The 26,739-nt window shown below is 43.1% G+C and overlaps 1 protein-coding gene across 8 annotated transcripts in view; it reads left to right on the forward strand.

Moving 5' to 3' along the window:
* Positions 1–1,286: 1,286 nt before the first annotated feature.
* FAM169A (family with sequence similarity 169 member A) overlaps positions 1,287–26,739 on the forward strand; it is a 189,777-nt gene continuing 164,324 nt past the window's right edge. For 2 of the 8 annotated variants that reach the window (XM_069750319.1, XM_069750351.1), the window contains exon 1: positions 1,287–1,357. In XM_069750319.1, the coding sequence (XP_069606420.1) occupies positions 1,309–1,357 (49 nt within the window). In that variant the 5' untranslated portion in view covers positions 1,287–1,308. Of the gene's footprint in view, positions 1,358–1,658; positions 1,855–26,739 lie in introns of those variants that run through there. The other 6 variants (XM_069750337.1, XM_069750368.1, XM_069750328.1 and 3 more) reach the window with 4 other exon arrangements.

The raw sequence follows: 26,739 nt of genomic DNA on the forward strand, positions 1-26,739 counted from the left end.
CCAGTGTCAGCGGTGACGAGGAGAGGATCCTGCTGGACTTGGTGAGTGTTCACTGACGCTGGTACAGACAGGCCAGCGTCAGACACAGATGGAGGCACCCTCTGCGCACCGCGGCGCCGGCCTTTTCAAATCTCTAACTTGGCCCTGTGTGCATGCACGCGATCCCCTGCTTGCCCGCGCTGACAATGCCCGCGCGCACGCATGAGGGCCACGGCCATGCTCGTGCACTGATGCAGGTCTCCACCACAAAGTGGGCTGCCGGCCCTTTAAATCTTCTGTGTGAAGGCCCTGTGTCCCTGTGTCAGCGCATGCAGATGGACAGCGTGCGCACATAGGTCCTTCACACAGAAGATTTAAAGGGCTGGCGGCCCACTTTGTGGTGGGGACCTGATGGCCCACCGGGCATCTGCCCGTCTCGGCAGATGCTCAATCCGGGCCTGAACACAGGGACTATTAGGCAGGGAATTTATATAGGCAGACGCAACTGCTAGTGGTTCTGGGGGAACTGAGAGGTTCTCTTTAAAGGGAACCTGTCACCCCCAAAATCAAAGGTGAGCTAAGCCCACCGGCATCAGGGGCTTATCTACAGCATTCTGTAATGCATTCTGTAATGCTGTAGATAAGCCCCTGATGTATCCTGAAAGATGAGAATAAGAGGTTATATTATACTCACCTGGGCGGGCGGTTCGCTCCGATCGGCGTCGCGGACCGGGGCCTCCCATCTTCATAGGACGACGTCCTCTTCTTGTCTTCACGTTGCGGCTCCGGCGCAGGTGCACTTTGCCCTGTTGAGGGCAGAGCAAAGTACTGCAGTGCGCAGGTGCCGGAAAAGGTCAGAGAGGCCCGGCGCCCGCGCACTGCAGTACTTAGCTCTGCCCTCAACAGGGCAGATAAAGTACGCCTGCGCCGGAGCCGCAGCATGAAGCCCAGAAGAGGATGTGATCGTAAAAAGATAGGAGACCCCGGACCGGACCGTGACGCCCATCGGACCGGACCGTGACGCCCATCGGACCGGACCGCCCCTGGGTGAGTATAATCTAACCTCTTTTTCTCATCTTTCAGGATCCATCAGGGGCTTATCTACAGCATTCTTTAATGCATTCTGTAATGCTGTAGATAAGCCCCTGATGCTGGTGGGGTAAGCTCACCGTCGATTTTGGGGGGACAGGTTCCTTGGTATTAACCACTAGGGGGCGCTCTCAGCGTACAGCTTATACCGCCGTCCTAGAACTCAGTACCAGCGGTATAAATTCCTATGCTCGAAGCTCCCCCTAGTGGTTCATGCTGGTATAAAGCATTAAATCCTGGATGAGTGGATTTGGAAGAGCAAAGAAGCAGAGAAACATTCAGGCAAAAGGTGAGCGAAGCCCAGCTCTGCCTGCAGACACAATGCCGGCCCCGGGGGGCTGCCTCTGCTTGCGCTGGGTGCTGATCTCTCTCCAAGCAGACCGCATCCTCCAGCAGCAGATGACAGCCTCAGTACAGATAAGAGCCCCCTGTACGGATGAGAACCCTCAAGAGCAAATGAGAGCCCCCCCAGTGCAGCTACGAGCCCTCAATGCAGCTTAGAGCCCCAAGGACAGATACCAGCCCCCAGTATTGATGCAGAGCCCACACGATGAACGAGCCGGTGATGTTACATAAGCTGCAGTACCGCCGTGCACTGTAGGGGGCAGTAGCGCCCGGGGCTCTGCCAATCATCCCCAGCACCAGGAGGAGAGTCCTTGTGGAGGTGAGTGCAGCGGCTGACAGTGCCCACTGAGGACCACCATCATCAGAGACCACCTCCTGCCCCCGCCTCATCCCGGGCACCTCAGCTCCGCTGCCTGCTGCTCCGTGTAGGGTGGGAAGAAGGTAAGGGGGCGATGGAAGCCCAGTCAGTGCCCGGGGCTTGTGGCCTCTACAGGCAGCATTATAGCTCCAGAGTGCTGCCATTGTTACTGGTGCAAGGATGGAGGCAGCGAGTCATGATGGCAGCTGTATCTCCATCCTGTCTGTGCATGGATCCTGTATATACCATGTGTGTATGCATTATCTATGGATCACGTATGTGGATATGAACCACATCTGTATGTGTATATACGTCATGTGCGGATCATGTATGTCTGGATATAGCCATCATAGAATGTATATGCAATGTATAGGATGTATATGCATAGAATCCATGTGTCATGATCATGTAGGGGTCATTTATGTGTATATACCTCACCTGTGGATCATGGATGTGTATATACATACCGTATGGATTGTGTACATGTATACACATCATGTATGGCTGTGTTGCTGCCGGCCGTACGCTGGTGACGCTCCAGTCTCTTCAAAGCCTTTGTTATACTGAAAGCTGATCTGATTTACATCGTCTCATTTCTGGGTTTTGGATATTCTTGTTTCGTACAAACATCCCCCGGCTCCAGCAAACCTCCATTTTAGAAATGTTGCAGGCAGATTAATGTCCTTTGTAGGATGTAACATTGTTGCCGACTGCCGTAGATGCCATGACATGGGTACGAGCTGAGATTGGATTCCGCTCACTGTTAGTCAGGTGGATTGTTTGCATTGTCTGTTCTGTGTTTTATAAATACTGGTCTATGTGTTTTACTATGTAACATCTGCAGATGTGTTACTGTCTGCCCTCATTGCACTGGCATTATATAAGAAGTGTTCATGTGTGTCTAGGATTACCATAATTATTAATATTGGTCAAATGTCACAATAATGAGAGAATGTTTTAAGGCAATTTTATTACTTACTGCAAAGTCAAAAGTTTACATACATTTCATTAGTATTTGGTACCATAGCCCTTAAACTGAATGACTTGGGTCAAATGTTTGGGATATCCTTCCATGAGCTTCTCACAATAGTTGGTCGGAATATGGGCCCATTCCTCCTGACAAAACTGGTGTAACTGATCCAGGTTTATAGGTCGCCTTGCTCGCACCAAACTTTTCAGCTAGTATTGAGATCAGGGCTTTGTGATGGCCACTCAAAAACACTGACTTGGTTATCCTTAACCCCTTAACGACCGCCGATACACCTTTAAACGGCGGCAGTTAAGGGTACTTAAACCACAGCGATGTTAATTAACAGCGATGAGGAAAAAGTGGATAGCGCCCCCCCCAGAGTTGGAATTTCTCCAGGGTCTCGGATGCCAGGGGTAGCTGAGACCCCAGAGAACATGATTCGGGTTGGTTTTTACTCACCCCGGTGTTGCGATCGCCGTTATTAACGGTATAACGGCAACCGCAAAAAAAAGTCAGATTTTCCATTCAATTTCTCTCTCCTCTGATGTAATCGCACATCAGAGGAGAGAGAAATAGGGTCCCCCGATCATCCCCCTGGTACCTTCCGGTGTCCCTGGAGCCTCCTGCTTCCCCCCATGGCCGCCAGCATCTTCTTCCGGGAATAAAATGGCGGGCGCATGCGCAGTGCGCCCGCCGAGATCTGCCAGCTGGCACCTGGCAGCAAAAGGAGATTTTTCATATTGATTCATTTTGATCACTGTGATAGACCCTATCCCAATGATCAAAATAAAAAAAATAGTAAATCAAACCCCCTTTATCACTCCCTTAGTTAGGGAAAAATAATAAAATAAAATAAATGTATTTATTTCTATTTTCCCATTAGGGTTAGAGGAGCTAAAGTGAGTTGGGTTAAAGTGAGTTGGGTTAAAGTTAGAGTTAAGGTTGGGGCTAAAGTTAGGGTTAGGGTTGGGGCGATAAAGTTAGGATTGGGGTTGGGATTAGGGTTGGGGTTAGAGTTAGGGTTGGGATTAGTGTTAAGATTAGGGTTAGGGTTATGTTAGGGTTAGGTTTGTGGTTAGGATTATGGTTAGGGTTGGGGCTAGGGTTAGGGTTGGGATTAGGGTTAGGGTTGAGGTTGGGATTAGGGTTATGGTTGGGATTACGGTTAGGGTTGGGATTAGGGTTGGGGTTGGGATTAGGGTTATGGTTGGGATTACAGTTAGGGATGGGATTAGGGTTAGTGGTGTGTTAGGGTTATGTTTGTGGTAAGGGTTGTGGTTAGGGTTTTAGCTAGGGTTGGGGTTTGGATTAGAGTTATGGTTGGGATTACCGTTAGGGTTGGGATTAGGGTTAGGGGTGTGTTAGGGTTAGGTTTGTGGTTAGGGTTAGGGTTGGGGTTAGGGTTGTGGTTAGGGTTATGGTTAGGGTTGGGATTAGGGTAAGGGATGTGTTGGAGTTAGAATTGGAGTTATAATTAAAGTGTTTCCACTGTTTAGGCACATCAGGGCCTCTCGAAACACGGCATAGCGTCTGATCTGAATTCCAGCCGATTCTGCGTTGAAAAAGTGAAACGGCGCTCCTTCCCTTCTGAGCTCTGCTGTGCATCCAAACAGGTGTTTACCCCCACAAATGGAGTATTGGCATACTCAGGGCAAATTGTGCAACGATTTAGGGGGTCTAATTTCTCCTGTTAAACTTGGGAAAATAAAAATTTGGAGGCAAAAAGATCATTTTTGTGGAACAAATATGATTTGTTATTTTCACTGCTCTATGTTATAAACTTCCATGAAGCATTTGGAGTTTCAAAGTGCTCACCACACATATTGATAAGTTCCTTGGGGGTCCAGTTTCCAAAATGGTGTCACTTGTGGGGCGTTTCCACTGTTTAGCCACATCAGGGGCTCTCCAAACCCGACATGGCGTCCAATCTCAATTCCAGACAATTCTGCATTGAAAAAGTAAAATGGCGCTCCTTCCCTTCCAAGCTCTGCCGTGCGCCCAAAAAATGGTTTACACCCACATATGGGGTATCAGCGTATTCAAGAAAAATTGCAAAACAACTTGAGAAAAAAAAATTGGTTCTGAAGTAAAATGTTTGTGAAAATAAGTTAAATGTTCATTTTTTCCCTTCCACATTGCTTCAGTTCCTGTGAAGCACATAAAGGGTTAATAAACTTCTTGAATGTGGTTCTGAGCACCTTGAGGGGTGCAGTTTTTAGAATGGTGTCAATTTTCGGTATTTTCTGTCATGTAGACCCCTCAAAGTCACTTCAAATGTGATGAGGTCCCTAAAAAAGGGTTTTGTAAATTTTGTTGTAAAAATGAGAAATTGCTGGTCAACTTTTAACCCTTATAACTTCCTAACAAAAAAAAGGTTGTTTCCACAATTGTGCTGATGTAAAATAGACATGTGGAAAATGTTATTTATTACGGTATTTTTCGGCGTATAAGATGACTGGGCGTATAAGACGCCCCTCAACTTTTCAGGGGTCATCTTATACACCGGGTGTCGTCTTACACGGCGTGTGCAGGGAGCGTTCCCGGATGGTTCCCAGGGTCTGGAGGAGAGGAGACTCTCCTTCAGGCCCTGGGATCCATATTAATGTAAAAAAAGAATAAACATAAAAAATATGGATATACTTACCTTCCGACAGCCCACGGAGTTCTCCTGGCTCTCAGAAGTGCATGCGGCGGCTTCCGTTCCCAGGGATGCATTGCGCGCTGCGAAGTACCTTTGCGCATGCTATACCCGGCGTATAAGACGACCACCGACTTTTGAGAAGATTTTCAGGGGTTAAAAAGTCATCTTATACGCCGGAAAATACGGTAATTTTTTGTGACATATCTCTCTGATTTAAATGCATAAAAAGTAAAAGTTTAAAATTTGCTAAATTTTTTTTTTTTTTGCCATATTTCCATTTTTTCATAAATAAACACAAGTCATATTGAAGAAATTTTACCACTAACATGAAGTGCAATATGTCATGAAAAAATCAATCTCAGAATCAGTTGGATCCGTTAAAGCGTTCCAGAGTTATAACCTCATAAAGTGACATTGGTCAGAATTGTAAAAATTTGCTTGGTCATTAAGTAGCAAATTGGCTCTGTCTCTAAGGGGTTAAGTCACTTCGTTACCATTTTGGCAATATGCTTCGGGTCATTGTCCATTTGGAAGACCCATTTCCCCCAAGCTTTAACTTCCTGGCTGATGTCTTGAGATGTTGCTCCAGTATCGCCACATAATCTTCTTTTCTCATGATGTCATCTATTTTGTGAAGTGCACCAGTACCTCCTGCAGCAAAATGACCCCACCCACAACATGATGCTGCCACCCTGTGTTTTACAGTTGGGATAGTAAATCAAACTTCTGTGAAATCAAACTGTCCACTTAGGAAGCAATACTGTTTGACAATCAATTTCACATACTGTTGTGCAAATGGAATAGACAACAGATGGAAAATTTTGGCAATTATCAAGGCACACTCAATGAAGGAGTGGTTCTGCAGGTGGGGACCACAGACCACATCTCAGTTCCAATGCCTTCTGGCTGATGTTTTGGTCACTTTTGAATGTTGGTTGTGCTTTCACACTCGTGGTAGCATGAGACGGACTCTACAACCCACACAAGTGGCTCAGGTAGTGCAGCTCATCCAGGATGGCACATCAATGTGAGCTGTGGCAAGAAGGTTTGCTGTGTCTGTCAGCGTAGTGTCCAGAGGCTTGAGGCGCTACCAGGAGACAGGCCAGTACACCAGGAGACTGTTATGAACTGGTTCATTCAGAAACACAATGGACCTGATGGTTAAGAGCACACAAAGTGACCTGATAGTTACTAATAACATAGGACGAGCTCTGAGACGTGGGAACTCTGCTGACCGCAATCCCTAATCCTATCACACCACACTAGAGGTAGCCGTGGAGCGCTCCTGACCAGACCTAGGCGCCTCGGGCACAGCCTGAGAAACTAGCTAGCCCTGAAGATAGAAAAATAAGCCTACCTTGCCTCAGAGAAATTCCCCAAAGGAAAAGGCAGCCCCCCACATATAATGACTGTGAGTAAAGATGAAAATACAAACACAGAGATGAAATAGATTTTAGCAAAGTGAGGCCCGACTTACTGAATAGACCGAGGATAGGAAAGATAGCTTTGCGGCCAGCACAAAAACCTACAAACAACCACGCAGAGGGCGCAAAAAGACCCTCCGCACCGACTAACGGCACGGAGGTGCTCCCTCTGCGTCCCAGAGCTTCCAGCAAGCAAGACAAACCAATATAGCAAGCTGGACAGAAAAAATAGCAAACAAAAAGTAACACAAGCAGAACTTAGCTTATGCAGGGCAGACAGGCCACAAGAACGATCCAGGAGAGAGAGCAAGACCAATACTGGAACATTGACTGGAGGCCAGGAACAAAGAACTAGGTGGAGTTAAATAGAGCAGCACCTAACGACTTAACCTCGTCACCTGAGGAAGGGAACTTAGAAGCCGCAGCCCCACTCACATCCACCAGAGGAAGCTCATAGACAGAACCAGCCGAAGTACCACTCATGACCACAGGAGGGAGCTTGACCACAGAATTCACAACAGGAGACACGGAGGGGGCTGTAGGAGGGTAACCACCCAGCAGCAAGACAGCTACCTCAGCTTTTGTGCAAGGAGGAACAAGAGGAGCATTGCCAGAGCCCTGCAAAATGACCTCCAGCAGGCCACAAATGTGCATGTGTCTGCACAAACGGTTAGAAACCAACTCCATGAGGATGGTTTGAGTTCCCGATGTCCACAGATGGGGGTTGTGCTCACAGTCCAACACCGTGCAGGACGCTTGGCATTTGCCACAGAACACCAGGCTTGGCAAATTCGCCACTGGCGCCCTGTGCTCTTCACAGATGAAAGCAGGTTCACACTGAGCACATGTGACAGACATGACAGAGTCTGGAGACACTGTGGAGAGCGATCTGCTGCCTGCAACATCCTTCAGCATGACCGGTTTGACAGTGGGTCAGTAATGGTGTGGGGTGGCATTTCTTTGGAGGGCCGCACAGCCCTTCATGTGCTCGCTGGAGGTAGCCTGACTGACATTTGGTACCGGGATGAGATCCTCAGACCCCTTGTGAGACCATATGCTGGTGTTATTGATCTCAACACATTCCAATATGTAATGAATAAAGATTTACAACTGTAATATTTCATTCAGGGATATCTAGGATGTGGGATTTTAGTGTTCCCTTTATTTTTTTGAGCAGTGTACATGGCAATATATAGTAGACGTTATATACATGGCTATATATAGTAGACATTATATACATAGCTATGTACAGTAGACATTTTATAATTTTATACATGGCAATAGTAAATGCTATATACATGGCTATTATAGATATTATTAGATTAGATATTATATACATGGCTATAGTAGACGTTATACATAGCTATATATAGTAGCAGTTATATACATGGCTATATATAGTAGATGTTGTATACATGGCTATATATAGTATATATAGTTATATACATGGCTGTGAACAATACACTGCTGAGCTCCTCTAGATACATATGTCAGATATAACAGGATACAACAGACCCACACAGATGACTCGTGTCATATATAAATTCTGTAGAGAGCTTTATTTATCATATATACCCCTGTAGAGAGCAGGGCAGCAGTACCTAAACAGCTTTTCACAAAATTAGAATATCATCAAAAAGTTAATTTATTTCAGTTCTTTAATACAAAAAGTGAAACTCATATTATATAGAGTCATTACAAGCGAGTGATCTATTTCAAGTGTTTATTTCTATTAATGTTGATGGTTATGGCTTACAGCCAATGAAAACCCAAAATTCATTATATCAGTAAACTAGAATAATTAACAAAAAAACACCTGCAAAGGCTTTCTAAGAGTTTAAAAAAGTCTGTTTCAGTAGGCTCAAAAATCATGGGGATGACGTCTGGCTTGACAGATGTCCAGAAGGCAGTCATTGACACACTACACAAGGAGGGTAAGCCACAAAAGATAATTGCTAAAGAAGCTGGCTGTTCACAGAGTGCTGTATTCAAGCATATTAATGGAAAGTTTAGTGGAAGGGAAAAGTGTGGTAGAAAAAGTTGCACAAGCAACTGGGATAACCGCAGCCTTGAAAGGATTGTTGAGAAAAGGTAATTAAAAAAATGGAGATTCACAAGGAGTGGACTGCTGCTGGAATCATTGCTCCAAGAGCCACCACACACAGATGTATCCAGGACATGGGCTACAAGTGTCGCATTCCTTGTGTCAAGCCAATCATGACCAATAGACAATGCCAGAAGCGTCTTACCTGGGCCAAGGAGAAAAAGAACTGGACAGTTGCTCAGTGGTCCAAGGTGTTGTTTTCAGATGAAAGTAAATTTTGCATTTCATTTGGAAATCAAGGTCCCAGAGTCTGGAGGAAGAGTGGAGAGGCCACAATCCAAGCTGCTTGAGGTCTAGTGTGAAGTTTCCACAATCAGTGATGGTTTGGGGAGCCATGTCATCTGCTGGTGTAAGTCCACTGTGTTTTATCAAGACCAAAGTCAGTGCAGCCATCTAGCAGGGAATTTTAGAGCACTTCATGTTTTCCTCTGCCAACAAGCTTTTTGGAGACGGAAATTTAATTCTCCAGCAGGACTTGGCACCTGTTCACACTGCCAAAAGTACCAATACCTGGTTTAAAAACAACAGTATCACTGTGTTTGATTGGCCAACAAACTCACCTGACCTTAACCTCATAGAGAACCTATGTGATATTGTCAAGAGGAAGATGAGACACCAGACCCAACAATGCAGATGAGCTGAAGGCTGCTATCAAAGCAACCTGGGCTTCCATAACACCTCAGCAGAGCCACAGGCTGATCGCCTCCATGCCACGCCGCATTGATGCAGTAATCGATGCAAAAGGAGCCCCGACCAAGTCTTTAGTGCATTTTCTGAGCACATATTTCAGTAGGCCAACATGTCAGATTTAAAACAATTTTTCAAGCTGGTGTTATAAAGTATTCTAATTTACTGAGTCAATGACTTTTGGCTTTTCATTGGCTGTAATTTATAATCATCAACATTAACAGAAATAAAAAACACTTGAAATAGATCGCTCTGTTTGTATTGACTCTATATAATATATGAGTTTAACTTTTTGTATTGAAGAACTGAAATAAATTAACTACTATCTTTGTAGTGCTGAGAGCATTATTTTTTAACTGGCTAACACAGTACCAAACCCCTTTTTTTCTTGTGACTTCTAATGACTAATGACTTCTGAAATGTGGGTGGGTAAGTGGTGTTGGTTTACTATTCAAACAAGCAGTAAGCCAGATTTAAGTATGGCAACTTTCTTAAAACTCACAAAAAAGTAACAGTTCTTCACTTCTCTTGGTAGGGGGAAGTGAAAAAAAAGAACTCTAGATAGATGTGCTAAATCTATAAATGCGCAAAATGTATCAAACATTATGCGACTCTGCAGATAATGGCAACTCAACCACAAGCTAAACTTACTACAAAAATTACCTTTCATGATAAATTACCTTTTATGTGTTATTGGTAATTGTGTCACCAGAGGGGAACCATAACATGGTTCCTTGATAATTGGTGAACTATTATTACAAAGCTAAAAGTGGTCAAAAATTCTTAAAAACTGTGAAGGATTGTAATAAACATATGATCAAAAAACATTTGTAGTGCACTTTTCTCACAATGGACTCAGTGCATTTATTAATAAAATGGTTTAAATGAAGCCCGTCATTGAATTCATGCTGCCTAAATTATGGGCAGTAATAATCAGACAGTGGCTCAATTATTTCAGCTGTGTATGTTTTAATCTGAAATGCTGCAATATTTCAGACAAAACATATTTTGAAAAGCCGACTGAGCATTATGCATCTCTCAGGACTAGTCCAACACAGGTATCCAGTGATTTCTTCCTACATCAGTGCAGAGGAGTGGGATGGGGAGAAGCAGCCTGGGACCAGACTGATGCATAGTCCTCGGACGGCTTTTCAAATTTTTTTTTTTTTCAGTTAAACATAACCAGTTGCAATAAGGCTTCCAGTATCTGAATCATACTGCTTGAGGTTCGGGCAGCTTGAATCTACTGTCAGGTTCCTTTTAAATGGGATATCCTGGCTTTGAAAAAAGTGCCTTAGCGCTAAAAGACAGGTAGTTATTAACAGAGGCAACTACCTGCCTGTTGTATCGGCATCGGTCATTGACCAGTACTACTACTCCCTGTCAACAGAGCAGCAGTTTCTTTTCCTTCTGACAGGGCAGGACTACTGGCGTCATGCTGATTGACAGCCGGCTTCACCCATTTAGGCAGCTGGGAGCCAACTGTCAATCAGCATGACACCACTAGTCCCATCCTGTCAACAGGAAAGGAAGCTGTTGCTCTGTTGATGTGACGTCAGTGGAAGTCTGTGCCCCCTCTGTACCGGCAGAGAACGTCACCGAAGACAACAGGCATGTAGGTAATAATGTCCTTCCTGTTAGTGCTTAGGCGCTTTTTTTTTAAGTCCCTGATATCCCCTTTAAGTTCAGCCTCAGTGACATAGGGAACTTCAGCTTTAGATAGAATTTATGTAAGGCTGGTTTCACATTTGCGTTTTTTTTTTGCGTTTTTGCGGTAAAAAACGCAAAAAAACGCATGCGTTTTTCCCCCCTATATTTAACATTAAAAACGCATGTTTTTTTTGCATTTGTTTTGACGCGTTTTTGCAAGGCATGCGTTTTTGCAAGGCATGCGTTGTGTTTCAGAAGTGCAACATGTAATTTTTGCGGCGGTTTTTTTGCCGCAAAAAACCGCATGCGCTTTTTCGCGGCAAAAAAAATATTGATGTCTATGTAAACGCATGCGTTTTTAAGCACATGCGTTTGCGTTAAAAACGCATGCGTTTTTATTAAAAAAAACCCAGAAAACACACTGATATGCCACCCCCCACCATAAAGGTGATAAAGGGATCCTAACCCTAAAGGGATCCTAACCCTAACCCTAAAGGGATCCTATCCCTAACCCTATCCCTAACCCTACCCCTAACCCTAACCCTAAAGGGATCCTAACCCTAACCCTAAAGGGATCCTAACCCTACCCCTAACCCTAACCCCTTTAGGGTTAGGGTTAGGATCCCTTTAGGCTTAGGGGTAGGGTTAGGGTTAGGATCCCTTTAGGGTTAGGGTTGTGATCCCTACCCCTAACCCTAACTATTTCTGTTTATAGTGGGTTTTTTACTTTATTTTGATGATTGGCAGCTGTCACACATTTCTCAGCATGCGTTTAAAAAACGCAAACACATGAAAAAACGCATGTAAACGCGTCAAAACACCACTTTTTTTCACCACATGCGAAAACGCATGCGTCAAAAAAACGCAGCGTTTGCACGCGTTTACATGCGTTTTTTGACCATGCTTTGTTTTTTTAAACGCATGCGTTTTCAAACGCAAGTGTAAAACCAGCCTAAGAAGCCTAAAAAAAGAGTATTGATCATAAACAAACCCAAGTTTTATGTGATGAAATATACCAGACTGTCGAATATGTCGGTGCATGCAGAAATATCCATTTGAAGAAGGAATTGATGCAGAGAAAGCCTGGGGAAATTTTGCAAACATCAGTGCACTCACCTTCTTAATACTTGGGGCAGCAGTTATATTTAGTCATTTGTAAAAGGCGTAAGTGATTAGCTAAACTAATATAGATCTCTGGAATGTATGAGCTGGAAAACTGATATTTAATGTGTTTCTGTGAAAATTTTTGAAAGGCTCCATTCACAGGGATGTCGGTGACTCTTCTTCATTTCACTACAAGAATAACACGGCACACAGTCCTGTTGTTGCCATGAATGAGTCCATCATTGATTTGTATCATAAGAACAGATCCGATGCTATAAATGGATGACATCTTTACACATCTTTATGTTCTTTTATGTCCAGCAGAGGTGACAGTGGTATCAGAGCTGATAGAAGGGTTTATAATGTCAGATTTAATTAAAGTATATACTCGAGTATAAGCCGACCCGAGTATAAGCCGACCCACCTAATTTTGCCACAAAAAACTGGGAAAACTTAATGACTCGAGTATAAGCCTAGGGTGGGAAATGCAGCAGCTACCGGTAAATGTCAAAAGTAAAAATAGGTACCAATAAAAGTAAAATTAATTGAGATATCAGTAGGTTAAGTGTTTTTGAATATCCATATTGAATCAGGAGCCCCATATAATGCTCCATACAATTCATGATGGCCGCATAAGATGCTCCATATTAAAATATGCCCCATATAATGCTGCACAAAGGTTAATAATGGCCCCACAAGATGCTCCATAGAGATATTTGCCCCATATAGTGCTGCACAAGCATTGATTATGGCCCCATAAGATGCTCCATAAAGATATTTACCCCATATAATGCTGCACAAACGTTGAATATGGCCCCATAAGATGCTCCATAGAGACATTTGCCCCATATAATGCTGCACAAACGTTGTTTATGGCCCCATAAGATGCTCTATAGAGATATTTGCCCCATGTGCTGTTGCTGCGATTAAAAAAAAAAAAAAAAATGACAAACTCACCTCTCGTCACTCAGGCCCCCAGCAGTTGCAATACTCACCGGTCCTCGTTCCGGCGCCGCTGTATCTTCCGCATCCTCTGCACTGACGCTCAGGCAGAGTGCGGTGCGCACTAACCACGTCATCGCTCCCTCTGACCTGAGCGTCACTGCAGAGGACGCGGAAGACGGAGCGGCGCCTGGAACAAGAAAAGGTTAATATCGCACAGTGCTCCTCCTCCCCATTATACTCACCTGCTGCTGGTGCGGTCCCTGCATCTTCGGTCTCCGGGCGCTGACAGCTTCTACCAGCATTGAGTGGTCATGGTTTCCGCTCATTACCGTAATGAATATGCGGCTCCACCCCTGTGGGAGTGGAGTCGGGTCCATATTCATTACTATAATGAGTGGTACCATGTGACCGCTCAACGCTGGAAGAAGCTGTCAGTGCCCGGAGACCGGAGATGCAGGGACCGCGCCAGGAGCAGGTGAGTATGTCACAGCCGCCGCTCCCCCTCCCCTGCCGACCCCCTTGGGACAATGACTCGAGTATAAGCCGAGAGGGGCACTTTCAGCCTAAAAAAATGGGCTCAAACTCTCGGCTTATACTCGAGTATATACGATATATGCCTCATACACAAGTAAGGGTCATTCCATTTCAAGTGATCCAAATCTGAATTTCCTTTTACATGACATTGGATATTTATTTTCTTTGGTGTTGTTTGGAGTGCCACTTTAGTGAATTAAAAATAATAAGTTTTGAATTTTTATCTTTATCAGTTAATTTTTTATAGATTTCTAAAGTTTTGAGAAAACTTGAATTTTCGGCTTGTGTGACTTTACATTTGTTATCATATCGCAGTCAAAAATTAAGATTAAGAGATTGGAGAGACACAATTTTGTTCAGAATTGTATAGAATTTAATTTGATATGTTACAAGACTATGTTGATATTTTGTTTTCGAGGAGTCAAATTCTAAATTTTGATGGGCGATTTTGAGAAAAATGCAAGTTATAATTAAAAAAAAAAATGCATATGTATTACTTATGTTCTTGGTTACTTTTGTTCAGGGATTCAAGTTGTGACCTCCATAGAATCATACTTCGAAGCATGATTTTCTAAATACAGTTTCATCCTTATCATATACTGTATGTTTAATACTAAATTAAAATAATCAATATTTTTAAAGGGGTTGTCCACTACTGGGACAACCCCTTCTCATTCCCCATGCTTGGCCACGATAAAATAAAAAAAGCTTATACTTACCTCCCATGCCGGCACCGTTCCTGCGGGGCTCTCATGCGATTGTATGACACGTGGTGCCCTATCAGCGCCGGCGTCACTGTCTGCACCTTTGGACAAATTTAACATGAAGAGGAAGTAAGATCAGCTGCAGCCCGGACTTACTCTTCATGTTAATTTGTCCGAAGGCAGAGACAGTGACGCTAGCACTGATTGGTCACTGGGGTCACATGTGCTAACAACCTCGGGAGCGCTCCGGGACCGCAAGTGCTGACACTGCTGGAATGGCGCCAACAAGGGAGGTGAGTAAAGGCCTTTTTATTTTACCAGGGCAAAGCGTAGGGAATGAGAAGGAGTTGTCCTAGTAGTGGCGCTCCTTCCCTTCTGAGCTCTGCTGTGCATCCAAACAGGTGTTTACCCCCACAAATGGAGTATTGGCATACTCAGGGCAAATTGTGCAACGATTTAGGGGGTCTAATTTCTCCTGTTAAACTTGGGAAAATAAAAATTTGGAGGCAAAAAGATCATTTTTGTGGAACAAATATGATTTGTTATTTTCACTGCTCTATGTTATAAACTTCCATGAAGCATTTGGAGTTTCAAAGTGCTCACCACACATATTGATAAGTTCCTTGGGGGTCCAGTTTCCAAAATGGTGTCACTTGTGGGGCGTTTCCACTGTTTAGCCACATCAGGGGCTCTCCAAACCCGACATGGCGTCCAATCTCAATTCCAGACAATTCTGCATTGAAAAAGTAAAATGGCGCTCCTTCCCTTCCAAGCTCTGCCGTGCGCCCAAAAAATGGTTTACACCCACATATGGGGTATCAGCGTATTCAAGAAAAATTGCAAAACAACTTGAGAAAAAAAAATTGGTTCTGAAGTAAAATGTTTGTGAAAATAAGTTAAATGTTCATTTTTTCCCTTCCACATTGCTTCAGTTCCTGTGAAGCACATAAAGGGTTAATAAACTTCTTGAATGTGGTTCTGAGCACCTTGAGGGGTGCAGTTTTTAGAATGGTGTCAATTTTCGGTATTTTCTGTCATGTAGACCCCTCAAAGTCACTTCAAATGTGATGAGGTCCCTAAAAAAGGGTTTTGTAAATTTTGTTGTAAAAATGAGAAATTGCTGGTCAACTTTTAACCCTTATAACTTCCTAACAAAAAAAAGGTTGTTTCCACAATTGTGCTGATGTAAAATAGACATGTGGAAAATGTTATTTATTACGGTATTTTTCGGCGTATAAGATGACTGGGCGTATAAGACGCCCCTCAACTTTTCAGGGGTCATCTTATACACCGGGTGTCGTCTTACACGGCGTGTGCAGGGAGCGTTCCCGGATGGTTCCCAGGGTCTGGAGGAGAGGAGACTCTCCTTCAGGCCCTGGGATCCATATTAATGTAAAAAAAGAATAAACATAAAAAATATGGATATACTTACCTTCCGACAGCCCACGGAGTTCTCCTGGCTCTCAGAAGTGCATGCGGCGGCTTCCGTTCCCAGGGATGCATTGCGCGCTGCGAAGTACCTTTGCGCATGCTATACCCGGCGTATAAGACGACCACCGACTTTTGAGAAGATTTTCAGGGGTTAAAAAGTCATCTTATACGCCGGAAAATACGGTAATTTTTTGTGACATATCTCTCTGATTTAAATGCATAAAAAGTAAAAGTTTAAAATTTGCTAAATTTTTTTTTTTTTTGCCATATTTCCATTTTTTCATAAATAAACACAAGTCATATTGAAGAAATTTTACCACTAACATGAAGTGCAATATGTCATGAAAAAATCAATCTCAGAATCAGTTGGATCCGTTAAAGCGTTCCAGAGTTATAACCTCATAAAGTGACATTGGTCAGAATTGTAAAAATTTGCTTGGTCATTAAGTAGCAAATTGGCTCTGTCTCTAAGGGGTTAAGTCACTTCGTTACCATTTTGGCAATATGCTTCGGGTCATTGTCCATTTGGAAGACCCATTTCCCCCAAGCTTTAACTTCCTGGCTGATGTCTTGAGATGTTGCTCCAGTATCGCCACATAATCTTCTTTTCTCATGATGTCATCTATTTTGTGAAGTGCACCAGTACCTCCTGCAGCAAAATGACCCCACCCACAACATGATGCTGCCACCCTGTGTTTTACAGTTGGGATAGTAAATCAAACTTCTGTGAAATCAAACTGTCCACTTAGGAAGCAATACTGTTTGACAATCAATTTCACATACTGTTGTGCAAATGGAATAGACAACAGATGGAAAATTTTGGCAATTATCAAGGCACACTCAATGAAGGAGTGGTTCTGCAGGTGGGGACCACAGACCACATCTCAGTTCCAATGCCTTCTGGCTGATGTTTTGGTCACTTTTGAATGTTGGTTGTGCTTTCACACTCGTGGTAGCATGAGACGGACTCTACAACCCACACAAGTGGCTCAGGTAGTGCAGCTCATCCAGGATGGCACATCAATGTGAGCTGTGGCAAGAAGGTTTGCTGTGTCTGTCAGCGTAGTGTCCAGAGGCTTGAGGCGCTACCAGGAGACAGGCCAGTACACCAGGAGACTGTTATGAACTGGTTCATTCAGAAACACAATGGACCTGATGGTTAAGAGCACACAAAGTGACCTGATAGTTACTAATAACATAGGACGAGCTCTGAGACGTGGGAACTCTGCTGACCGCAATCCCTAATCCTATCACACCACACTAGAGGTAGCCGTGGAGCGCTCCTGACCAGACCTAGGCGCCTCGGGCACAGCCTGAGAAACTAGCTAGCCCTGAAGATAGAAAAATAAGCCTACCTTGCCTCAGAGAAATTCCCCAAAGGAAAAGGCAGCCCCCCACATATAATGACTGTGAGTAAAGATGAAAATACAAACACAGAGATGAAATAGATTTTAGCAAAGTGAGGCCCGACTTACTGAATAGACCGAGGATAGGAAAGATAGCTTTGCGGCCAGCACAAAAACCTACAAACAACCACGCAGAGGGCGCAAAAAGACCCTCCGCACCGACTAACGGCACGGAGGTGCTCCCTCTGCGTCCCAGAGCTTCCAGCAAGCAAGACAAACCAATATAGCAAGCTGGACAGAAAAAATAGCAAACAAAAAGTAACACAAGCAGAACTTAGCTTATGCAGGGCAGACAGGCCACAAGAACGATCCAGGAGAGAGAGCAAGACCAATACTGGAACATTGACTGGAGGCCAGGAACAAAGAACTAGGTGGAGTTAAATAGAGCAGCACCTAACGACTTAACCTCGTCACCTGAGGAAGGGAACTTAGAAGCCGCAGCCCCACTCACATCCACCAGAGGAAGCTCATAGACAGAACCAGCCGAAGTACCACTCATGACCACAGGAGGGAGCTTGACCACAGAATTCACAACAGGAGACACGGAGGGGGCTGTAGGAGGGTAACCACCCAGCAGCAAGACAGCTACCTCAGCTTTTGTGCAAGGAGGAACAAGAGGAGCATTGCCAGAGCCCTGCAAAATGACCTCCAGCAGGCCACAAATGTGCATGTGTCTGCACAAACGGTTAGAAACCAACTCCATGAGGATGGTTTGAGTTCCCGATGTCCACAGATGGGGGTTGTGCTCACAGTCCAACACCGTGCAGGACGCTTGGCATTTGCCACAGAACACCAGGCTTGGCAAATTCGCCACTGGCGCCCTGTGCTCTTCACAGATGAAAGCAGGTTCACACTGAGCACATGTGACAGACATGACAGAGTCTGGAGACACTGTGGAGAGCGATCTGCTGCCTGCAACATCCTTCAGCATGACCGGTTTGACAGTGGGTCAGTAATGGTGTGGGGTGGCATTTCTTTGGAGGGCCGCACAGCCCTTCATGTGCTCGCTAGAGGTAGCCTGACTGACATTTGGTACCGGGATGAGATCCTCAGACCCCTTGTGAGACCATATGCTGGTGTTATTGATCTCAACACATTCCAATATGTAATGAATAAAGATTTACAACTGTAATATTTCATTCAGGGATATCTAGGATGTGGGATTTTAGTGTTCCCTTTATTTTTTTGAGCAGTGTACATGGCAATATATAGTAGACGTTATATACATGGCTATATATAGTAGACATTATATACATAGCTATGTACAGTAGACATTTTATAATTTTATACATGGCAATAGTAAATGCTATATACATGGCTATTATAGATATTATTAGATTAGATATTATATACATGGCTATAGTAGACGTTATACATAGCTATATATAGTAGCAGTTATATACATGGCTATATATAGTAGATGTTGTATACATGGCTATATATAGTATATATAGTTATATACATGGCTGTGAACAATACACTGCTGAGCTCCTCTAGATACATATGTCAGATATAACAGGATACAACAGACCCACACAGATGACTCGTGTCATATATAAATTCTGTAGAGAGCTTTATTTATCATATATACCCCTGTAGAGAGCAGGGCAGCAGTACCTAAACAGCTTTTCACAAAATTAGAATATCATCAAAAAGTTAATTTATTTCAGTTCTTTAATACAAAAAGTGAAACTCATATTATATAGAGTCATTACAAGCGAGTGATCTATTTCAAGTGTTTATTTCTATTAATGTTGATGGTTATGGCTTACAGCCAATGAAAACCCAAAATTCATTATATCAGTAAACTAGAATAATTAACAAAAAAACACCTGCAAAGGCTTTCTAAGAGTTTAAAAAAGTCTGTTTCAGTAGGCTCAAAAATCATGGGGATGACGTCTGGCTTGACAGATGTCCAGAAGGCAGTCATTGACACACTACACAAGGAGGGTAAGCCACAAAAGATAATTGCTAAAGAAGATGGCTGTTCACAGAGTGCTGTATTCAAGCATATTAATGGAAAGTTTAGTGGAAGGGAAAAGTGTGGTAGAAAAAGTTGCACAAGCAACTGGGATAACCGCAGCCTTGAAAGGATTGTTGAGAAAAGGTAATTAAAAAAATGGAGATTCACAAGGAGTGGACTGCTGCTGGAATCATTGCTCCAAGAGCCACCACACACAGATGTATCCAGGACATGGGCTACAAGTGTCGCATTCCTTGTGTCAAGCCAATCATGACCAATAGACAATGCCAGAAGCGTCTTACCTGGGCCAAGGAGAAAAAGAACTGGACAGTTGCTCAGTGGTCCAAGGTGTTGTTTTCAGATGAAAGTAAATTTTGCATTTCATTTGGAAATCAAGGTCCCAGAGTCTGGAGGAAGAGTGGAGAGGCCACAATCCAAGCTGCTTGAGGTCTAGTGTGAAGTTTCCACAATCAGTGATGGTTTGGTGAGCCATGTCATCTGCTGGTGTAAGTCCACTGTGTTTTATCAAGACCAAAGTCAGTGCAGCCATCTAGCAGGGAATTTTAGAGCACTTCATGTTTTCCTCTGCCAACAAGCTTTTTGGAGACGGAAATTTAATTCTCCAGCAGGACTTGGCACCTGTTCACACTGCCAAAAGTACCAATACCTGGTTTAAAAACAACAGTATCACTGTGTTTGATTGGCCAACAAACTCACCTGACCTTAACCTCATAGAGAATCTATGTGATATTGTCAAGAGGAAGATGAGACACCAGACCCAACAATGCAGATGAGCTGAAGGCTGCTATCAAAGCAACCTGGGCTTCCATAACACCTCAGCAGAGCCACAGGCTGATCGCCTCCATGCCACGCCGCATTGATGCAGTAATCGATGCAAAAGGAGCCCCGACCAAGTCTTTAGTGCATTTTCTGAGCACATATTTCAGTAGGCCAACATGTCAGATTTAAAACAATTTTTCAAGCTGGTGTTATAAAGTATTCTAATTTACTGAGTCAATGACTTTTGGCTTTTCATTGGCTGTAATTTATAATCATCAACATTAACAGAAATAAAAAACACTTGAAATAGATCGCTCTGTTTGTATTGACTCTATATAATATATGAGTTTAACTTTTTGTATTGAAGAACTGAAATAAATTAACTACTATCTTTGTAGTGCTGAGAGCATTATTTTTTAACTGGCTAACACAGTACCAAACCCCTTTTTTTCTTGTGACTTCTAATGACTAATGACTTCTGAAATGTGGGTGGGTAAGTGGTGTTGGTTTACTATTCAAACAAGCAGTAAGCCAGATTTAAGTATGGCAACTTTCTTAAAACTCACAAAAAAGTAACAGTTCTTCACTTCTCTTGGTAGGGGGAAGTGAAAAAAAAGAACTCTAGATAGATGTGCTAAATCTATAAATGCGCAAAATGTATCAAACATTATGCGACTCTGCAGATAATGGCAACTCAACCACAAGCTAAACTTACTACAAAAATTACCTTTCATGATAAATTACCTTTTATGTGTTATTGGTAATTGTGTCACCAGAGGGGAACCATAACATGGTTCCTTGATAATTGGTGAACTATTATTACAAAGCTAAAAGTGGTCAAAAATTCTTAAAAACTGTGAAGGATTGTAATAAACATATGATCAAAAAACATTTGTAGTGCACTTTTCTCACAATGGACTCAGTGCATTTATTAATAAAATGGTTTAAATGAAGCCCGTCATTGAATTCATGCTGCCTAAATTATGGGCAGTAATAATCAGACAGTGGCTCAATTATTTCAGCTGTGTATGTTTTAATCTGAAATGCTGCAATATTTCAGACAAAACATATTTTGAAAAGCCGACTGAGCATTATGCATCTCTCAGGACTAGTCCAACACAGGTATCCAGTGATTTCTTCCTACATCAGTGCAGAGGAGTGGGATGGGGAGAAGCAGCCTGGGACCAGACTGATGCATAGTCCTCGGACGGCTTTTCAAATTTTTTTTTTTTTCAGTTAAACATAACCAGTTGCAATAAGGCTTCCAGTATCTGAATCATACTGCTTGAGGTTCGGGCAGCTTGAATCTACTGTCAGGTTCCTTTTAAATGGGATATCCTGGCTTTGAAAAAAGTGCCTTAGCGCTAAAAGACAGGTAGTTATTAACAGAGGCAACTACCTGCCTGTTGTATCGGCATCGGTCATTGACCAGTACTACTACTCCCTGTCAACAGAGCAGCAGTTTCTTTTCCTTCTGACAGGGCAGGACTACTGGCGTCATGCTGATTGACAGCCGGCTTCACCCATTTAGGCAGCTGGGAGCCAACTGTCAATCAGCATGACACCACTAGTCCCATCCTGTCAACAGGAAAGGAAGCTGTTGCTCTGTTGATGTGACGTCAGTGGAAGTCTGTGCCCCCTCTGTACCGGCAGAGAACGTCACCGAAGACAACAGGCATGTAGGTAATAATGTCCTTCCTGTTAGTGCTTAGGCGCTTTTTTTTTAAGTCCCTGATATCCCCTTTAAGTTCAGCCTCAGTGACATAGGGAACTTCAGCTTTAGATAGAATTTATGTAAGGCTGGTTTCACATTTGCGTTTTTTTTTTGCGTTTTTGCGGTAAAAAACGCAAAAAAACGCATGCGTTTTTCCCCCCTATATTTAACATTAAAAACGCATGTTTTTTTTGCATTTGTTTTGACGCGTTTTTGCAAGGCATGCGTTTTTGCAAGGCATGCGTTGTGTTTCAGAAGTGCAACATGTAATTTTTGCGGCGGTTTTTTTGCCGCAAAAAACCGCATGCGCTTTTTCGCGGCAAAAAAAATATTGATGTCTATGTAAACGCATGCGTTTTTAAGCACATGCGTTTGCGTTAAAAACGCATGCGTTTTTATTAAAAAAAAACCAGAAAACACACTGATATGCCACCCCCCACCATAAAGGTGATAAAGGGATCCTAACCCTAAAGGGATCCTAACCCTAACCCTAAAGGGATCCTATCCCTAACCCTATCCCTAACCCTACCCCTAACCCTAACCCTAAAGGGATCCTAACCCTAACCCTAAAGGGATCCTAACCCTACCCCTAACCCTAACCCCTTTAGGGTTAGGGTTAGGATCCCTTTAGGCTTAGGGGTAGGGTTAGGGTTAGGATCCCTTTAGGGTTAGGGTTGTGATCCCTACCCCTAACCCTAACTATTTCTGTTTATAGTGGGTTTTTTACTTTATTTTGATGATTGGCAGCTGTCACACATTTCTCAGCATGCGTTTAAAAAACGCAAACACATGAAAAAACGCATGTAAACGCGTCAAAACACCACTTTTTTTCACCACATGCGAAAAAAAAACGCAGCGTTTGCACGCGTTTACATGCGTTTTTTGACCATGCTTTGTTTTTTTAAACGCATGCGTTTTCAAACGCAAGTGTAAAACCAGCCTAAGAAGCCTAAAAAAAGAGTATTGATCATAAACAAACCCAAGTTTTATGTGATGAAATATACCAGACTGTCGAATATGTCGGTGCATGCAGAAATATCCATTTGAAGAAGGAATTGATGCAGAGAAAGCCTGGGGAAATTTTGCAAACATCAGTGCACTCACCTTCTTAATACTTGGGGCAGCAGTTATATTTAGTCATTTGTAAAAGGCGTAAGTGATTAGCTAAACTAATATAGATCTCTGGAATGTATGAGCTGGAAAACTGATATTTAATGTGTTTCTGTGAAAATTTTTGAAAGGCTCCATTCACAGGGATGTCGGTGACTCTTCTTCATTTCACTACAAGAATAACACGGCACACAGTCCTGTTGTTGCCATGAATGAGTCCATCATTGATTTGTATCATAAGAACAGATCCGATGCTATAAATGGATGACATCTTTACACATCTTTATGTTCTTTTATGTCCAGCAGAGGTGACAGTGGTATCAGAGCTGATAGAAGGGTTTATAATGTCAGATTTAATTAAAGTATATACTCGAGTATAAGCCGACCCGAGTATAAGCCGACCCACCTAATTTTGCCACAAAAAACTGGGAAAACTTAATGACTCGAGTATAAGCCTAGGGTGGGAAATGCAGCAGCTACCGGTAAATGTCAAAAGTAAAAATAGGTACCAATAAAAGTAAAATTAATTGAGATATCAGTAGGTTAAGTGTTTTTGAATATCCATATTGAATCAGGAGCCCCATATAATGCTCCATACAATTCATGATGGCCGCATAAGATGCTCCATATTAAAATATGCCCCATATAATGCTGCACAAAGGTTAATAATGGCCCCACAAGATGCTCCATAGAGATATTTGCCCCATATAGTGCTGCACAAGCATTGATTATGGCCCCATAAGATGCTCCATAAAGATATTTACCCCATATAATGCTGCACAAACGTTGAATATGGCCCCATAAGATGCTCCATAGAGACATTTGCCCCATATAATGCTGCACAAACGTTGTTTATGGCCCCATAAGATGCTCTATAGAGATATTTGCCCCATGTGCTGTTGCTGCGATTAAAAAAAAAAAAAAAAATGACAAACTCACCTCTCGTCACTCAGGCCCCCAGCAGTTGCAATACTCACCGGTCCTCGTTCCGGCGCCGCTGTATCTTCCGCATCCTCTGCACTGACGCTCAGGCAGAGTGCGGTGCGCACTAACCACGTCATCGCTCCCTCTGACCTGAGCGTCACTGCAGAGGACGCGGAAGACGGAGCGGCGCCTGGAACAAGAAAAGGTTAATATCGCACAGTGCTCCTCCTCCCCATTATACTCACCTGCTGCTGGTGCGGTCCCTGCATCTTCGGTCTCCGGGCGCTGACAGCTTCTACCAGCATTGAGTGGTCATGGTTTCCGCTCATTACCGTAATGAATATGCGGCTCCACCCCTGTGGGAGTGGAGTCGGGTCCATATTCATTACTATAATGAGTGGTACCATGTGACCGCTCAACGCTGGAAGAAGCTGTCAGTGCCCGGAGACCGGAGATGCAGGGACCGCGCCAGGAGCAGGTGAGTATGTCACAGCCGCCGCTCCCCCTCCCCTGCCGACCCCCTTGGGACAATGACTCGAGTATAAGCCGAGAGGGGCACTTTCAGCCTAAAAAAATGGGCTCAAACTCTCGGCTTATACTCGAGTATATACGATATATGCCTCATACACAAGTAAGGGTCATTCCATTTCAAGTGATCCAAATCTGAATTTCCTTTTACATGACATTGGATATTTATTTTCTTTGGTGTTGTTTGGAGTGCCACTTTAGTGAATTAAAAATAATAAGTTTTGAATTTTTATCTTTATCAGTTAATTTTTTATAGATTTCTAAAGTTTTGAGAAAACTTGAATTTTCGGCTTGTGTGACTTTACATTTGTTATCATATCGCAGTCAAAAATTAAGATTAAGAGATTGGAGAGACACAATTTTGTTCAGAATTGTATAGAATTTAATTTGATATGTTACAAGACTATGTTGATATTTTGTTTTCGAGGAGTCAAATTCTAAATTTTGATGGGCGATTTTGAGAAAAATGCAAGTTATAATTAAAAAAAAAATGCATATGTATTACTTATGTTCTTGGTTACTTTTGTTCAGGGATTCAAGTTGTGACCTCCATAGAATCATACTTCGAAGCATGATTTTCTAAATACAGTTTCATCCTTATCATATACTGTATGTTTAATACTAAATTAAAATAATCAATATTTTTAAAGGGGTTGTCCACTACTGGGACAACCCCTTCTCATTCCCCATGCTTGGCCACGATAAAATAAAAAAAGCTTATACTTACCTCCCATGCCGGCACCGTTCCTGCGGGGCTCTCATGCGATTGTATGACACGTGGTGCCCTATCAGCGCCGGCGTCACTGTCTGCACCTTTGGACAAATTTAACATGAAGAGGAAGTAAGATCAGCTGCAGCCCGGACTTACTCTTCATGTTAATTTGTCCGAAGGCAGAGACAGTGACGCTAGCACTGATTGGTCACTGGGGTCACATGTGCTAACAACCTCGGGAGCGCTCCGGGACCGCAAGTGCTGACACTGCTGGAATGGCGCCAACAAGGGAGGTGAGTAAAGGCCTTTTTATTTTACCAGGGCAAAGCGTAGGGAATGAGAAGGAGTTGTCCTAGTAGTGGCGCTCCTTCCCTTCTGAGCTCTGCTGTGCATCCAAACAGGTGTTTACCCCCACAAATGGAGTATTGGCATACTCAGGGCAAATTGTGCAACGATTTAGGGGGTCTAATTTCTCCTGTTAAACTTGGGAAAATAAAAATTTGGAGGCAAAAAGATCATTTTTGTGGAACAAATATGATTTGTTATTTTCACTGCTCTATGTTATAAACTTCCATGAAGCATTTGGAGTTTCAAAGTGCTCACCACACATATTGATAAGTTCCTTGGGGGTCCAGTTTCCAAAATGGTGTCACTTGTGGGGCGTTTCCACTGTTTAGCCACATCAGGGGCTCTCCAAACCCGACATGGCGTCCAATCTCAATTCCAGACAATTCTGCATTGAAAAAGTAAAATGGCGCTCCTTCCCTTCCAAGCTCTGCCGTGCGCCCAAAAAATGGTTTACACCCACATATGGGGTATCAGCGTATTCAAGAAAAATTGCAAAACAACTTGAGAAAAAAAAATTGGTTCTGAAGTAAAATGTTTGTGAAAATAAGTTAAATGTTCATTTTTTCCCTTCCACATTGCTTCAGTTCCTGTGAAGCACATAAAGGGTTAATAAACTTCTTGAATGTGGTTCTGAGCACCTTGAGGGGTGCAGTTTTTAGAATGGTGTCAATTTTCGGTATTTTCTGTCATGTAGACCCCTCAAAGTCACTTCAAATGTGATGAGGTCCCTAAAAAAGGGTTTTGTAAATTTTGTTGTAAAAATGAGAAATTGCTGGTCAACTTTTAACCCTTATAACTTCCTAACAAAAAAAAGGTTGTTTCCACAATTGTGCTGATGTAAAATAGACATGTGGAAAATGTTATTTATTACGGTATTTTTCGGCGTATAAGATGACTGGGCGTATAAGACGCCCCTCAACTTTTCAGGGGTCATCTTATACACCGGGTGTCGTCTTACACGGCGTGTGCAGGGAGCGTTCCCGGATGGTTCCCAGGGTCTGGAGGAGAGGAGACTCTCCTTCAGGCCCTGGGATCCATATTAATGTAAAAAAAGAATAAACATAAAAAATATGGATATACTTACCTTCCGACAGCCCACGGAGTTCTCCTGGCTCTCAGAAGTGCATGCGGCGGCTTCCGTTCCCAGGGATGCATTGCGCGCTGCGAAGTACCTTTGCGCATGCTATACCCGGCGTATAAGACGACCACCGACTTTTGAGAAGATTTTCAGGGGTTAAAAAGTCATCTTATACGCCGGAAAATACGGTAATTTTTTGTGACATATCTCT

This window comes from Ranitomeya imitator, chromosome 1, assembly GCF_032444005.1.
Source record: "Ranitomeya imitator isolate aRanImi1 chromosome 1, aRanImi1.pri, whole genome shotgun sequence".
NCBI lineage: Eukaryota > Metazoa > Chordata > Amphibia > Anura > Dendrobatidae > Ranitomeya > Ranitomeya imitator.